Consider the following 16,960-nt stretch of genomic DNA (forward strand, 5'->3'; position numbering starts at 1 on the left):
CAGGAGATGGGAAGGGGTGAAACAGGCAGGGAGACCAGTTTGGAGGCTTTTGCAGGCAGGTGAATTCAGGTTGTATTTTGGAGGCAGACTCCACAGGGCTTAGAGTTGGAGAAAGAGGTAAAGACTCAAGAATGATTCCCAGGGGTCTGGCTTTACTAACTGGGGGCACAGACACAGGGCGATTGCCGTGGCGGGGTGCCCTCTTGGAGTGGGCAAGTGTGGTGAAGGAGGCGATGGATTCAACTTGGGGCATGTTGAATTTGAGGTTTCTGGGAGGCCCCCACTTATCTGAAAACTCCCTAAGGGTAGGTTCTAAAGGTGAAGTCTGTCCTGCTCACCTGAGCCCCCAGCACAGGCCCTGTCACGTGGTAAACACACAGATACAGGAAACCAACAGAGAGGTTTGGGCTGGGTGGAGACATACAGGAGGGTGAGGTCAGTACGTAGTGCAGAGTGAGAGGAGAAAAGGTTTAGGACGTGTGTGAGGCAGCAGGTGCACAGGCCTGGTCTGAAGGAGAGAACAGCAGCTGCTAAGGTGGGCAGGGGCTGCCTCCTACTTACACAGAAACTATTTTCTTGTGTTGCCTCTTTCTTTGAGCCCAGAGCTCAGCTTATCCCAAGGGCACTGGGGAGCCATTGAAGGAGACTGAGGGAGATAAACAGAAGAGTGACCAGGTCAGAGGTAGATTTTAGACTCTTCTGGTCTGGGATGGGGTGGGAGGATGGGACTGAGGCAAGTCCCAGACTCCCAGGCATTTAGGACAGCCCCTCACACCCTTTACCCGTGCTTTTCTTCCCAAGCTGGGAGCCTGGACACCTGGGTTCTAGTTCTTGCCTTGCATTTCTTGCTGGGTGGCCTTGAGGAAGTTCCTTCCCCTCTCTGCTTCCTTTGTGTAGGAATAATAATCGCTCCACACAGTTGCAGGGCGCCTTTCCATTTACCAAGGGCCATTTGGGTTCTCATAATTCCTGGGAGGAGGCCAGTAGAGGATGGGGAGAGGGAGGGTCCTGGCCCAAGTTGCCTGCGGGTGGGCCCACCTGACGCCCCTTCCTGCTCCCCAGGCTGGGCGCCCCACTGGGTGCCTTTCACGCCAGCCTCCTGCACTGTCTCCTGCCGCAGTTGAGCAGTCCCCGCCTGGCTGTGCGCAAGCGAGCCGTCGGGGCGCTAGGCCACCTAGCGGCCGCCTGCAGTACCGACCTCTTCGTCGAGCTTGCAGATCACCTGCTAGACCAGCTGCCAGGCCCGCGTGTGCCCGCCAGCCCCGCCGCCGTTCGCACGCTAATCCAGTGTTTGGGCAGCGTCGGCCGCCAGGCAGGCCACCGCCTGGGTAAGGGAGCCTCCGGGTCCCTGGGCAAGGAGTCAGGGCGTAGGTGAGGAGGTGCTGGGGCAAGGGGTGGGTCCTGGGGGCGGGCCACCTCTAGAAGTGAGGTGGGGGTTCAGTACCTGGAAGGGGAGGTCGGGCCCTGAGCCATCTGCTTCTCAGACTCAGGTAATTATAAATCATTCCACCAAACTTAAATAAAATATGTTTTATTTATTTTTAAAAAGATTTTATTTATTTTTAGAGAGGGGAAGGGAAGGAGAGAGGGAAACATCAATGTGTGGTTGCGTCTCGGGCGCCCCCTACTGGGGACCTGGCCTGAAACCCAGGCATGTGCCCTGACTGGGAATCCAACCTAGTCTCCCCTTTTCCCATCCAGGGCTACAACCTAGTGCAGGAAAGGCAAGGCTATGACTGATAGTTTCAACAGCAGATGCTACTTATTGAGTGCCTACTCTGTGCCAGGACCAGGTGAAGCTCTATCTGCATCATATTAATCTTCACAAAATCTCTCTGGTAGGCATTACTATCCCGACTGTGAAGATGAGTAGACCCAGGTCAGATAAGTGTTGTGACATGCCCAAGATCCCAAAGCTCATAGGTGTCAGAGTCAGAGGTATAACCCACACCTGCTTGATTCTGAAGCCTTTGAGTTGAGTTTGTAGTGGTCAGGGCTGTGGGTACAGGGACAAGCTAGGTGCTGTAGGCTAGGGAAGCCTGGGAAAGGGTCTGGCCTCTTCTTAGTGACCCACCTGGCCTTACAGGGGCCCACCTGGACCGCTTGGTGCCTCTGGTGGAGGAATTCTGCAGCCTGGATGATGATGAGCTCCGAGAGTCCTGCCTCCAGGCCTTTGAGGCCTTCCTGAAGAAGTAGGTGCAGGAGGATGCTGGAAGATGGGGGCCCCAGAGTGTCTTTGGGAAGTCGGTGGGGGCAGGGTAGAGCACAGAATGCTGGTCTCAGAGCGCTAAGATCTCAGGACTCCCCACTGGAGCCCACTGCCGGCCCTGCCCTGCCTGGGTCCACCAGAGCCTCCCTATCCCACTCCACAGGTGCCCCAAGGAGATGGGCCCTCACGTGCCCAGTGTAACCAGCCTGTGCCTACAGTACATGAAGCACGACCCCAACTATAACTACGACAGTGATGGGGAGGAGGAGCAGATGGAGACAGAGGATAGTGAATTCAGTGAGCAAGGTGGGTGGCCAACTTGTGATGGGAGCTGGAGGGTGGAAATGAGTGCAGCCTTGCTGGGATTCCCCGCCCCAGCCAAAGACAGCCGCATTTAGTGCGTTGATCCTGATCCCAACTGTTCCTCGGGCTCCAGCCCTGCCTTCCATACCCTGGATTCTCCAGTGGCCCCATCCTTTCTTATGCACAGTGAGGATAGCAGTAATCACTCACAGTCACTGAGCATCTACTGGTGTCCCAAGAACTCTGTTATTTTGTGTTCCTTACAGTAACCCTAGAAAACCAGGTATTTATTATTATCCCCGTGTGTCAGATAAGGAAACTGAGACTTAGACAAGTGATTTGCCTGAGATAATATAACTCTAAGAAACACAGCCAGGAAGTGGCATAGCTGGGACATGGAGCCATGTCTTTCAGACTGTCTGACCTCTACCCTACCATCTCTGCCCTTTTAGTTGTGGCTCCAAGAGAAAATGCTTTAACCCAGCAGAGGGAAGCTTTAATGGTAGAATGATAGGTACTGACCCAAGAGATACCTGGATGGGGGGTGAACTCAGTGGCTACTTTCCTTCTGTGCTTGTGGTCCAGTTTGTCATGCACACGGATGCCTCTGGGTTCTGAAAGCAGGGCATCAGGGGAAGCAAGGGATTTAGAGTCTGATGAGATGGGGTGGTGGGAGACGAGATTGGACAGGTGTATCGGGCCCTCGAATGCCAAGCCAAGGAGATCAGGCAGTTTCTTGCCAGCAACACGGAGCTATGGGTGTTTCTTCATGGATGGCATAGGGAAGAGGTGACAAATAATGGTCCGTCAGAAGGGACATCTGCTGACAGGATGCATCCATGTGGCCCACTGTTGCTTGTCCCGATGCCAGCTCTGAGAGTCTGAGTTGTCCTCAGAGACCTGTGAGTAAGAACATGCTGGTGTCTGAGCCTGTGACTGGCGTGTCCCTAGTTAGGACCATCTCCTTCTGAGTCTCATGTGTCTCCACAGGTGACAGGGGTAGGCCTCGTGGGCCTAAATGTCAGCTCTCCTGTTCCCTGGCTCTGTGCCTTCAGGAGAGGCTCTCACCATCTCTGGTCTTTATTCTAGTCATCTGTTCATCTGTAAAACAGGGCCCAAGGCACTATGAGCTCTGGCCTCTCCAGGGAGCCGGGAGGTTAGGAAGCCACAAAAATACAGCATTTTCTGCTTGGAAGCCAGAGGAATCAGAACCCTTGGGAGACTGGAGCAGGGTGGGGCAATTCAAAAGGAGGCCCTATTGCCTCTTCCTTCTGGAATCCTAGTAAAGGAAACATCACACAGCCAGGTCGGAAACCAAAGGATGGGTCTTGTGCCCCCAGTGGATTCCCTTGGTCCTCATTGAAGACTTGGGAGTCAGTTTTCTTCCTGCAGCAGTCAAAACAGTGAAGGGTGCGGGGGCAGAAGAGGACCCTGATTTAATTCCAGCTGTTTCCCTGCTCACGAAACTTGGGGTCAGTCACTTCCCTCTGAGCCCCAATTTCCTCACCTCTGTCATGGGGAAGTAATCCCTGCCTCCCAAGGTCATTGTGAGGCTAAAGGAGGCTGTGCGTTTGAAGTGCCTGGTGCCGCCTCCAGCACACAGTAGGTGATTATGAAATGGTAGGTAACACTCCTAATGGCAGTATAAAAATAATGATCTTCCAAAGGGGAAGCACAGGCTTGGCTCCCTCTTCCCCGCTTCCTCCGGGCAGACCACCGGGGTGGGGCAGGCAGCTCCCTGTCCATCTGCTGCAGAGCGCAGGGCTCCATGGTGTCTGCTTTCTGCCCCAGAGAGTGAGGACGAGTACAGTGACGACGATGACATGAGCTGGAAGGTGCGCCGGGCAGCAGCCAAGTGCATGGCGGCCTTGATCAGCTCTCGGCCTGACCTGCTACCTGACTTCCACCGCACCTTGGCGCCAGCACTCATCTGCCGCTTCAAGGAACGTGAGGAGAATGTCAAGGCCGATGTGTTCGGGGCCTACATTGTGCTGCTGCGGCAAACGCGGCCCCCGAAGGGGTGGCTGGAGGCCATTGACGAGCCCACCCAGACTGGCAGCGCCCTCCACATGCTGCGAGAACAGGTGGGCATGCCTTCACCTCTCTCCCCCTTCAACCCCCGCTCACAACTCTCCCTCCCACCATCCTACAACCCTTCCATCCGTCCATCTTCCCACCCCACCATCTGTCCATCCACTGAAGTGTGCATATTGAGCACCCACTGTGTGCTCGGCCCAGTGTAGCGGGCGCTGGAGCACAGTGGGTACCTAGACAGATGGAGGCCCTGCCTCTGGACCACCCAGTTTTGGGTCTTGCTGATGGATTAGATGTGGAGGGTGGGACAGGGAGGTGGCACGTGATTTCCAGGCTCTGGCTAAAGCATGGAGTACAGTTCCCTGAGGTGGCAGAGCATGAAGAGGGCGATGCCTAGAGTTCCGTTCTGGACATTTATGTTTAAGGTCCTTGGATGTCCAAGTGGAGATTTTCAGGCGGGCAGCACTGAAGTCTGCTGTTGACAGTGTAGATCGTGAGCCATTGCTGTGCTGGCATCTGAAGCTTGGGGAGCAGATGAGCTCATCTGGGGAGAAGCCAGCTGGGGAAGAGAAGGGGCCCAGGGCTTCCCCCCTTGGGGTGTAGGGCTGAGAGCCATCCTGCCTGCCTAATTTTGGACAAGTTACTTAATCTCTCTGTAAAGTGGGCCTCGCTAGGAGTAGTGCCTGTTTCAGAAGGTCTAGATATAGAAGCAGGTGTCTGGTACAGAGCGAGTGGTGGAAAGCTTGGGATGGAGCGATCCTCTCCGTGCTGACTGAAGTCCTCGATGGACAGGGTGTGGAAGTTCCCTGGGTGGTCACCGACCTCCCTTCGCCTGCCCACAGGTGCCCCTCGTGATCAAGGCCCTACAGCGGCAGCTGAAAGATCGGAGCATCAGGGCACGCCAGGGATGCTTCAGCCTCCTCACCGAGCTGGCGGGCATCCTCCCCGGCAGCCTGGCCAAGCACATGCCTGTGCTGGTAGCAGGTAGGATGGGCTGGAGCCTGGCATTTGCTGTCCTGGGCCTCTTCCAGAACCCGGCCCCCAATCCTTGAGGGTGTCCCTGTTCCTCAACATATGATGGCTCCCCATTGTCCGCAGTGAGAACAAGGCTGGGGAGCAGGCCTTACACTCTGGTTTCATATGGCTTCGTATCCCTTAGCTCTGACTCCAGCCAAGCCCTAACATCTTAGAATCTGTTGCAGAAGAGCCCAGGTGCCTGGATCCAGCTCAGACACCTGTGGGTATTCTACCCCAACACCCAGGGAGGGCTTTGTGGGGTCAGGGTCTATGGCCTATAACCTTTGCACCACCCCCTGCAGGCATCATCTTCTCACTGGCGGACCGCTCTAGCTCCTCCACCATCCGGATGGATTCCCTGGCCTTCCTGCAGGGGCTGCTGGGCACAGAGCCTGCTGAGGCCTTCCACCCTCACCTGTCCACCCTCCTACCACCTGTAATGGCCTGTGTGTCTGACCCTTTCTACAAAATTGCGGCTGAAGCCCTGCTGGTGCTCCAGGAGCTGGTGCGGGCCCTCTGGCCTCTGGGTAGGCCTCGGATGCTGGACCCCGAGCCATACGTTGGAGACATGTCTGCAGCCACCCTGGCACGGCTCCGTGCCACTGACCTGGACCAGGAGGTGAAGGAACGCGCCATCTCTTGTATGGGCCACCTGGTGGGCCACCTGGGTGACCGGTTGGGGGATGACCTGGAGCCATCGCTATTGCTCCTCCTGGACCGCCTGCGCAACGAGATCACCCGGCTGCCTGCCGTCAAGGCCCTGACCCTTGTGGCTATGTCCCCACTGCGACTTGATCTGCGGCCCATCCTGGCCGAGTCATTGCCCATACTGGCCTCATTCCTGCGCAAGAACCAACGGGCGCTGAGGCTGGCCACACTGGCTGCCCTGGACGCCCTGGCTCAGAGCCAGGGACTCAACCTCCCTCCATCCGCTGTGCAGGTTGTGTTGGCGGAGCTGCCTGCCTTGGTCAGCGAGAATGACATGCATGTGGCCCAGCTAGCTGTGGACTTTCTCACCACGGTAACCCAGGCCCAGCCAACCTCTTTGGCTGAGGTCAGCGGCCCCGTGCTCTCAGAGCTGCTGCGTTTGCTGCGCTCGCCCCTGTTGCCAGCAAGTGTGCTGGCAGCTGCCCAAGCCTTCCTGCAGGCACTGGTGGGGACCCGGCCCCCGTGTGTGGACTACGCCAAGCTCATGGGCCTGCTCACTGCTCCCGTGTATGACCAGCCTGTGGACGGTGGGCCAGGCCTGCACAAGCAGGTGTTTCACTCACTGGCTCGATGTGTGGCAGCCCTCACAGCTGCCTGTCCCCAGGAGGCAGCAGGCACAGCAAAACGCCTGGTCTGTGATGCCAGGTCACCCAACTCCAGCACAGGGGTCAAGGTCCTGGCATTTTTGTCACTGGCAGAGGTGGGCCAGGTGGCTGGGCCTGGCCCCCAGCGGGAGCTGAAGACAGTGCTCCTGGAAGCCTTGGGGTCACCCAGTGAGGACGTGAGGACAGCAGCTTCCTATGCCCTAGGCCGTGTGGGTGCTGGGAACCTGCCCGACTTTCTGCCCTTCCTGCTGGGACAGATCGAGGCCGAGCCCCGGCGGCAGTATCTGCTGCTACACTCGCTCAGGGAGGCACTGGGGGCAGCCCAGCCTGACAGCTTGAAGCCCTACTCAGAGGACATCTGGGCCTTGCTGTTCCAGCGCTGTGAGGGTGCCGAGGAGGGCACCCGGGGGGTAGTGGCCGAGTGCCTCGGGAAGCTTGTCCTGGCGAACCCTCCGTTCCTTCTGCCTCGCTTCCAGAAGCAACTTGCTGCAGGTAGGGGCACAGGTTTGGGCAAATGGAACCCAGGTCTTTAGTGGGCAGCTTGCCCCTGAGTGTCTGAGCATCCCACACAAAGTGAGCTAGTCCCGGTAATTGGGTCTGAGAGTCGTGGTGTGTGTAAGATGAAGGCACAGGAGCCATTTACAAACTGTATTCTGAGACTTACAGACCTCCTCCTGTGGGGCCATGTGGGATGGAGGGGACAGAATCCTTGGTCTTCAGCAAATATTTCATGATGCCACTTTCAGAATCCTTGGGGTGGGCAGCAACTTTATGCTGTAGCAGGGGTGTCAAACTCATTTTCGCCGGTGGCCACATCAGCCTCACGGTTGCCTTCAAAGGGCCGAATGTAATTTTAGGACTGTATAAATGTAACCACTCAACAGTTAAGCAAGAACTGGGCACTGCCACCGGGTAGAAACAAGGTGCCGGGCCGGATAAAACAAGGTGGAGGGCCAGATTCGGCCTGCGGGCCTTGTGTTTGCCACCTTTGCTCTAGGCAGAGGTTAATAAAAGCAGTTCTCTGAAGGGCCAGAAATGACAGCCTGCAGAGTGCAGCTCTTTTGGGCTAGTTTGAGGCAGGAGCAAATGGAAATGTAGACAAGATTGGATGCCATGCCCTGAGGTGTGGGGAGGACAGGGCAGGAACCAGGGGTCAGCTTGTGTGTGGTCAGAACAGGGTGTATCAGGGTGTCCCACAGCTCAGGCAGGAGGAAAACACAGGTATACTTGTGGAGCTACTTGGGCCCCTAGAACAAAAGGCCTCCCGGCCTGGAGCTGGTCCACTGTTCCCCTGATAGAGTCAGTGGGTGTATCAGTTCACGTAACGCAGTCGAGGGCTTTGTATGGTGTGTGGTACCCAATCGACGCTGCGTAACTGCTGCCATCGCTGTGTTGGTGATCCTGGTAAGCCCTTGCTGGGTTGCTGGGTTTGTAAGAAGCAGCTGTGTGGCCCTCACCCCTGTGTGGGCGGGAAGAACCCTCCTGGAGGACATCCCTTGCTGCACTCACAGGGCTCTTCACGAGGACCCTTGAGAGGCAAGTTGGGATGAGGAGCAGCCCTGCTTTTTCTTTTTTTCCTTTTTTAAACTTTTAGTTATTGATTTTAGAGAGAGAGGAAGAGAAAGATGGAAAGATCGATTTGCTATTCCACTCATTGATGCATTCATTGGTTGATTTCTGTATGTTGCCTGACTGGGGATTGAACCCACAACCTTAGTGTATTGCGATGACACTGCAACCCACTGAACCACCCGGCCAGGGAGCCCTGGCTTTTCTAAGCTCTGATGTCTCTGCCTCACAAATGCTGTTGAACCAGCTAACCAGTCCTATGTCCTTTTTACCACTGACTTCGAGGAAGGAAGCTTAGAGCCAACTGGTGGCCTGCTTCTGGCAAGTTCATGGGGCTTCCCAGTGGCCTGTCCCTGCGTGCCCCTCACTGTGGTCTCCATCGCACTTCCCTGCCTGTCCTCGTTTTTTCTTATTTTAAATTTACTTAATCCTCTTCTATTTGCATACCTTCACCAGCCACCTGGAGTCTCCTTAGGGGCCAGTCAGGATGGAAAGAGAACGAGGGAAAAAGTTAAATTCAGTAACTCACTCACTCGCACATACCCTAGCCCCAAATTGTAAACTTTCTCCTGAGTCACCAATGTAAAGTTTGTGAATTAAACAGCCTTAACCCATTTACTGTTACATGCTGGCAGGTGGCTGGGGGGGAGGTGGAGAGAAGTAAGCAATTCGTCCATTTGTTTTTTTTGTTTTTTTTTTTAGTTTTACTGAGATATAATTGGCATATAACATCATATTAGTTTAAGGAGTACAACATAATGATTTGATGTGTGCGTATGTTATAAAATGATGACCACAGTAAGTTTAGTTAACATCCATCAACTCATAATTACAAACCTTTTCTCCTTGTATTGAGGACTTGTAAGATCCACTCTTAGCCCTGACTGTTGTGGCTCAGTAGGTTGAGCGTCGTCCTGCAAACTGAAAGGTCACAGGTTTGATTCCAGTCAGGGCACCTGCCTGGGTCACGGACCAGGTCCCCGGTTTGGGGGTATACGAGAGGCAGCTGATTGATATTTCTCTCCCTCTCTTTCTCCCTTCCTTCCCCTCTCTCTAAAAATGAGTAAATAAAATCTTTAAAGAAAAAAATCTACTCTCTCAGCAACTGTCAAATCCATAGAACAGTATCATTAGCTGCATCGCTATGTTGTGCGTTACATGAGCAGGAGTTACTTGTCTTCTCCCTGAAAGTCTGTATCTTTTTGACCACCTTCACCCACTTCGCCCACCCCCGCCCCCCGTCTCTGCCGACTACAAATCTGGTCTCTGTTTCTTTCAGTTTGGTTTTTTAAGATAACACATATGAGAGCATATGGTATTTGTCTTTCTCTTACTTCACATAGCATAACGCCCTCAAGAGCCGTGCACATTGTGGCCAACGGCAGGATTTCCTTCCTTTCTGTGGCTGACTAGTGTCCCTGTGTGTGCATGTGCGGCACATTCTCTTTATCGTCCGTTTGTTGGTGGGCGAGTAGGCGGTTTCCATGCCGTCCGCACTACTGCTGGAGTGAGCGTGGGAGCGCAGGTAGCTCCCTGAGATGCTTGCGTTTTCATCGGATGTTTACCGGTAGAGGGGATTGCCAGATCACATGGCAATTCACTTTTTAGTTTTTTGAGCAGCCGCTATACTGTTTTCTGTAGTGGCTGCGGCAATTTACACCCCACCGCCAGGGCACGAGTATTCCCTTTTCCCCACGTCGTGGCTAACATGTCTTATGATGGCCCTTCCAACAGGTGCGAGGCGATAGCACATCGTGTTTCGATTTGCATTTCCCTGATGCTGAGTGATATCATGCACCTTGTCATGTACCTGTTGGCCTTTCAAGTATCGTCTTTGAAAAAAATGTCTCTTCAGGTCCTTTGCCCATTTTTAAATTGGATTATTTGTTATTTACTATTGAGTTGTATAAGTTCCTTAAATATTTTGGGTATTAAGTCCATATCATGGTTTGCCAATATTTTTTCCCATTCATTTTGTGGTTGGTCTCTTTTACTGGGCAGAAGCTTTTTAGTTTGATGTAGTCCCACCTGCTTACTCTTTATTTTGTTGCTTGTGTTTCAGGTGTCATATCCAAAACGCCATGACCAAGACCCCTGTCCAGGAGCTTTATTCCTGTGTTTTCTTGTAGGAGTTTTATGGTTTCAGTTCTTACATATAAGTCTTTAATCCATTTTGCATCCATTTTTGTGAGTGGGGTAAGATGGGGGTCTAGCTTCATTCTTTTACATGCGATTATCCAGTTTTCACAGCACCACATATTGAAGAGACTGTCTTTTCCCCACTGAGTGTTCTTGGCTCCCTTGTCAAATAGAAGTTGACCGTACGTGCCCGTATTTATAGCTGGGCTCTCAGTTCTGTTCCATTGTCCTATGTGTCTGTTTTTATGCCAGTACCAGGCTGTTTTGACAATAATAACTTGCAACCAGGAAGTGTGATGCCTCCTGCTTTGTTCTTCTTTCTCATGAGGGTTTTGCCTGTTTGAGGGCTTCTGTGGTTCAATACAAATTTTAGGATTATTTTTTCTGTTTCTGCCAAACATGCCAGTAGAATGTGAGCAGTTTAGAGAGGAGACAGAGAAGCATGTGGGGAAGCTGCGGCCTTACTTCTTTCATGCAATGGGAAATGTATATCCCTCCCTTATTCAGTTTCTCCACTCAGAAAGCAAGCAGAAAAGCAAAACTGAGTTCTTTATTCCCAAACTTTGGAGATGCTCCGAATTCTGGTGGGATCCCCTTGGACTTCAGCCTCCCTGAAGTACAACTGCCCCCTGCTTGGAGAATTCAGGGCTGAGGAGGAGAGCCCGGCCAAGGCTCAGAACCAGCTGTTTACCTCTGGATCTGCTCTGTGGCCTTAGACGTGAACTTAACTTTTCTGGGTCTCTCTTTCATCCATAAAGTAGAGATTAATAATTTTATTAGTCATTTAAATTATATCTTATTATCAACCAATTAATAGGACAGTCCTGAGGAGTAATTGACATAATGTGTCTGAAAAATAGAATGCAGTCCCAAGGCCTGAATAAAGAAAGGTCTTTCTTTGGGTTGGGTTCTTCTTCTTGAGTTCTTGGTTCTCCATTTACATGTTGCAGTGTGGTTACCTGCAGTCTGACAGTTTTACTCCCTCAGCCGCAGCAGGAGAAACTTGGGGAAGATTCTGGGCTGCCAGGGGAAATGGTAGCATTGACTTCTTCACAGACTTGGGAGAGTTTCAAGTGGGGAGAGAGTACATTTCTGCCTTCCACGGAGGCAGAGGAGAGTTTTGGCACCTTCTGACCTGTGGATATCCAGGACTGGCCCCGCCCCTCACCAAGCACTGCCTCTTCTCCTGCAGGTCAGCCGCACACCCGGAGCACCGTCATCACAGCGGTCAAGTTCCTGATCTCCGACCAGCCCCATCCCATTGACCCCCTCCTGAAGAGCTTCATTGGTGAGCAGAGTGTGCCCTCTGCCCCCACCCTTCCCCGTCCCATTCAGTCCCCTTCACAGCACTTGAGCTTGGGCTGATTTTTCTTGCACATTAACGGAAGGGAGTTGGAGACCTGGGAGGCCACGTCATCCCCATGACAGCCGAGGGCCTGGGTTCAAGACCCGGTGCTTCCACTCAGCTGCTGAGTGAGCCCAGTATGCCCCTTCTCACCTCGGAGCCTCAGTTTCCTGATCTGTAAAATGGGGACACAAAAATCTGCAGTTCTGAGGTTTTGGAAACACCATGTATAATTAAGGAAGAAAGTGCATCATGAAGTGAAAACTACCAGAACTCAGATGCATTGGCTTCAGTGGCACCAACTGGGCAGGGCTGCACCAGAGCAGGGGAGAGTGGCTCCCTGACTTGTCCCCTGTCTGAGGGGCCTTCGGACTTCTGCAGGACCAGGCTCACTTCTTCAGAGCTCCAGGCCTGTGGGCTTTTAACTGGATGGCACTGGAGTCTGGCTCTCCTCTTCCAGGCAGGGCAACCTAGTGGATTGTGGAGAGGTTCTGGAGTCTTCCAACCTTGGGTTCAAATCCTGACTATGCCACTCCCTGGCTGTTTGAGTGTGGATGGATTATCTCATCCTCAGCCATAAAACTGGGGTGCTGATCTCTACCTGCTGGGGCACCATTATGTGAAACCAAGGGGTCAGCAGATATGACCACTCTCCGAATTGGAGAACATGTTCAGAAGCTACAGCAATATCACCAGCAGCAACTTCATCCTGTGCTCTGACCCAGCAGGCACACACTGCCCCCAGCCATTTTTCTCCGTCTTGCCCAAGCTGCCCATGGCTGACAGCCCCAGGGGCCTCTAACCGGGTGTTTGGTTTTTGTTGTTATATGTTTGAATCACAGTTTTTGAGCTCTCACTGTGTCTCAGGTACCACACTAGGTTCTTTAATATACCTCATCACAGCTAATTCTCACAGCCCCCACTGTGGCATGTACGAGTGGCCCCATTTTACAGATGAGAAAACTGAGGCTCAGACAGTAGATTGAACTCAGGTCTTGCTGGTTCCCCACAGCTGTGTTCTCACAGAGAGTGGGGATCCTAGCAGCCAGCATGGCCAGGCTGCCGGCCCTGGGTCGGAATCCCACTCTGCTGGGAGCCTTTGTCTCCCCAGTACACGACATCAGGCAGCACGGGATGGCAGTGTGCCCACGTCTGGTGACGGTAACACTAATCACCTTGTTCGAGTGGAGACTTCCAGGTTTCTTCACTCTAAAGTTACTCTTTTCCCTTTCAAACACGTAAGTAATTTTTAGTCTGTTGAAATATTCCCTTCCTCATCGAATTTTTGCCTACTGTGTTTTGCGTCTGCTGTGGGCTCTTGCCTGAGCCGGCGATTACTGACAGTTGCCAAAGGGCCGCTTTCTAATTCCAACCTTCCTCCCAGATTTATGTGCTAGTGTTCTCTTTTCAGGAAGAACGTTTTCTTCTCCCCCACTTACTTACTTATTCATTGATTTATTCCTACCATTACAGACTCATAGAGTTCTGTTTCATTCAGTGGGTTATCATCTGTTGCTGTCTTTATTTATTTCGATTCTCAGGACTGCCTCAGATGTAGCCGGTTCCCATGTGCACTTACCTGTTTCCACATTCTTTGAGAACATCCCTGTGTTTGGGCTCAATAAGATGTTTCATCCTCATCTGCGCTGCCCCAGCCCTACAGTCAGCCATTAATCCAAGGAGCCCAGATTCCTTTTAATGGAGAATGGTATTTAGAATCCCAGATCTGGACCCTGTGTACGCTCATGGTTACTGGGGTGCCACTGTCTCAGTACACAGTACACACAAGGACATACGTGTAAGTGTGGATGCACGTACACAGACAGACACACGTGGATCCCTGCGTTGGGTCCTGTTCCTGAGCAGCAGCACGGTGTTCATCCTGGCCTCCCCCTTTCCACATGCCCTTCTCTTACAGGAGAAACCCAGCTCCTGTTATTTATAAGATATTTATTCACTAAGTTTTGGAATATACAGGAAGTAGTCTAAGAACTGCCAACCTTTATGTTTGTTTATTCAATATTTGTTTATAGTTCTTTTGTCTTTAGTCTGAGGGCATGTAATCAAAATGCTTGGTTTGGAAGTTACTTGGGTGAGTTGGAATCATTTAAAATACAGTTTGGTTGATTTTTTTTTAGGGACCCCTCAATTCTTGATTTTGTTTATTTATTGAGTATATAAAACATTAACAGAGTTATTGAGAAGTCTAAATTATACAGAAAGGTTACTCAGAAGTGCTGTGTGACTATGTATAATTTTCTTCATTTCTCTGATCTTCAGGAGCCTCATCTATAATAATGATCAAGTTAACATTTGTAGGATCTTTGCTTTCTGCCGGGCCCTCCGCTGTGAGCTTTATATACTGCCACATTTTAAACCATAAATGCAGCGCTACGCGATAGATACAGTTATCACCCCCATTTTACAGATGAGGACATCAAGGCTCTCAAAGGTCCGAGTTAGGAAACGGTACCATATGGATTGAACCCAGGCCAGACTCAAGTCCACATTCATGTCTGGACTTTGAAGGCTTGTTGCACATGGTACAGAGCAGATGCTCAGAATACATTCGCCCCCCTTCAGCTAGGTATGCATGCCTCACGTGAACCCAACAACGGAGATGGGGGTGGAGGTGGTTTGCCGTCTTGGCTGTGTTGTCCCTCACCCCCTCTCATCTTCCTGCCAGGAGAGTTCATGGAGAGCCTGCAGGACCCAGACCTGAACGTGCGCCGGGCCACTCTGACTTTCTTCAACTCAGCCGTGCACAACAAGCCCTCGTTGGTCCGGGACCGGCTGGGTAACATCCTGCCCCTCCTCTACCAGGAGACAAAGATCCGCCGGGACCTCATCCGAGAGGTGAGTCTGGGAGAGAATGGAGTGGCAGAGCTTGGGCCTGACTGGTGGGGCTGTGGTAAGAATTAGGGTCCAGCTTATCAGATGGCCAGGTCCCATGGCCTGGGTCAAGTCCTGCCCTTCCACTTCCCAGCTGTGTGACCCTGCTGGGGTAACCTGGTCCACACTGAGCCTTGGTTTCTCCAGACAAAACAAGCAAAATAATCATGTCTGCATCATAGAGTTGTTGAGAAGATTCACTGAGTGAAGTCCTGCAGGGGCTCAACCCTGCTCCTGGCACGTGGTCAGCAGTCAGTCAATGTTGGTGACTCTTGTTATCATTCAACATTCAGCAGGTGCTTGCAGAGCACCAGCCCTCTGCCTGAGCACCAGGATCCAGAGCTGGACCACACATGGCTTCTGCACCAGGGAGCGCATGGCCTCCTGAAGTAGAGAGACACCCCCTGTACTCATTATGTAACTCACTTAGAGCCCAGTTGGTGAAGTGAGAATTTAAAGGGAAGAGATTAAAGGTGATTTAACGGATAAGTCACCATCACACAATGTGCTAAAAAGGTCTGAACTGAGTGGCAGCCCTGAGGAAGAAGTGACTGTTTAGAGAGGTTAGGAAAGTTTCCCAACAGAGGGGACATTTGAACTGGACTTGGAGGGATGAGAAGACTTTACCATTAAGAGCAGAGCCCCATGGTTAAAAGGTTCAGGGAGATCTGGGTTTTTAAGTGTGATTCAGCCATGTATTAGTTATGTGTCTTTGGGCAACTTAACTTCTCTGAGCCTTAACTTCCTCCTGTGGTAAATGCAGTTAATAGTAACACTGGCTTCGTAGAGCTGTTGTGATGCTTGAGTGAAATGTCATCCGCCAAGCACTCGGCACAGAGCCTGGTGCATCACAGCTGCTCAGGAGATTATAATAATGGTAACTCTTATTGTTGTCATCACCAAAGGTCATTGCAGGCTGAGCAAAGGCATGCAGACTTGAGAGTGTAAGACAGGAGACGCAGCGCTGAACAACAGATGTGGGGTATGCAGCAGGAACTAGGGGAGGTATTCCTGCACTCTGGGTTCATGTCCCCTAATCCGTTATCCTTCCCTCCTGCAGGTGGAGATGGGGCCCTTTAAACACACAGTGGATGATGGTCTGGACGTGCGGAAGGCAGCCTTCGAGTGCATGTACTCGTTGCTCGAGAGCTGTCTGGGCCAGCTGGACATCTGCGAGTTCCTGAACCACGTAGAGGACGGCCTGAAGGACCACTATGACATCCGGGTAGGATGAGCCCCCTGCCAGACTCAGGGCTACCACATACCAACGGGACAGCCGGGTGCCAGTGGGCCTACTGCTTGTTTGTCCCCACGCCCTACCCCAGGAAATCCCATGAAAACAGCTGTGTTTTCAAACACCTTTGGTGGGATTCTACACCGGCAAGCTCTTTGGAGGATGGCTTAGCAATAGCTAGAAAAATTTATGATTCTCAGACATACCCATTGACTCAGCAATTCCCTGTGAGCCTCTTGACGGACTCCTGCACACATTCAGAGTTTTCTGTTCAAGATTGTTCTTCACTGATTCCTGAGAACTGGGAAAATCTGGCAGCTACCTAAATGTCCACTTACGGAGAGCTGGCTCCATAAACTGGGCGCCTCCTGTCATGGAGTCCTAGCAGCATTAAAACGAGGGAGCGGGATCTCTGTGCTGATGGGAAAGATGGCCAAGGCCCACTGAGTGATAAAAGCAAGTTATTTTTAATGGGCCTTCCCCACGCTTGAGTTGTGGTGCTGAGGAGGGTGGGTGGGACATCGACTGAGCAACCTACAGTTATCTCATCAAGCCTTCACATTAACCTTTGGAGAGTGGGTTTAGATGCCCAGTTTACAGGGGAGAAACCAGAGACCTGGCTAGTTCAAGGGCACAAAGCAGGAAGTGGAGGAGCCTTGGGTCATAGCTCATGACATCTAACGCCATGCTCTTTGTAGCCCAGCATCCCCCCCCCACCCCGCCCCCGTCTTCTCCTTTGCTGTGGAGCATGTGGGGGTCAGGGCAGGGGAGATAGCTGGTGGGCATGGATAGGGCATATTGATTTCAAACAGCCACCCATTAGGCTGTGTATCATTGGTAGGGATTTTACCATTTTCAAAAGGTCACCATTATTCTCCTGTGGGCTGGCTCTAGCCTGTGGATAT

The 16,960-nt window shown here is 52.1% G+C and overlaps 1 protein-coding gene across 5 annotated transcripts in view; it reads left to right on the top strand.

The window, feature by feature from the left end:
* The window catches only part of CAND2 (cullin associated and neddylation dissociated 2 (putative)), a 31,310-nt gene that overhangs the window by 10,656 nt on the left and 3,694 nt on the right, over nt 1-16,960 (top strand). For 4 of the 5 annotated variants that reach the window (XM_045192271.3, XM_024556708.3, XM_045192273.2 and 1 more), the window contains 9 exons: nt 1,063-1,328; nt 2,087-2,192; nt 2,373-2,515; nt 4,304-4,596; nt 5,389-5,530; nt 5,866-7,368; nt 11,777-11,872; nt 14,616-14,785; nt 15,882-16,046. In XM_045192271.3, coding sequence (XP_045048206.2) covers nt 1,063-1,328; nt 2,087-2,192; nt 2,373-2,515; nt 4,304-4,596; nt 5,389-5,530; nt 5,866-7,368; nt 11,777-11,872; nt 14,616-14,785; nt 15,882-16,046 — 2,884 coding nt within the window. Of the gene's footprint in view, nt 1-1,062; nt 1,329-2,086; nt 2,193-2,372; nt 2,516-4,303; nt 4,597-5,388; nt 5,531-5,865; nt 7,369-11,776; nt 11,873-14,357; nt 14,475-14,615; nt 14,786-15,881; nt 16,047-16,960 lie in introns of those variants that run through there. The other variant, XM_045192274.3, reaches the window with a different exon arrangement.

Source organism: Desmodus rotundus, chromosome 8 (genome assembly GCF_022682495.2).
Source record: "Desmodus rotundus isolate HL8 chromosome 8, HLdesRot8A.1, whole genome shotgun sequence".
Taxonomy (NCBI): Eukaryota; Metazoa; Chordata; class Mammalia; order Chiroptera; family Phyllostomidae; genus Desmodus; species Desmodus rotundus.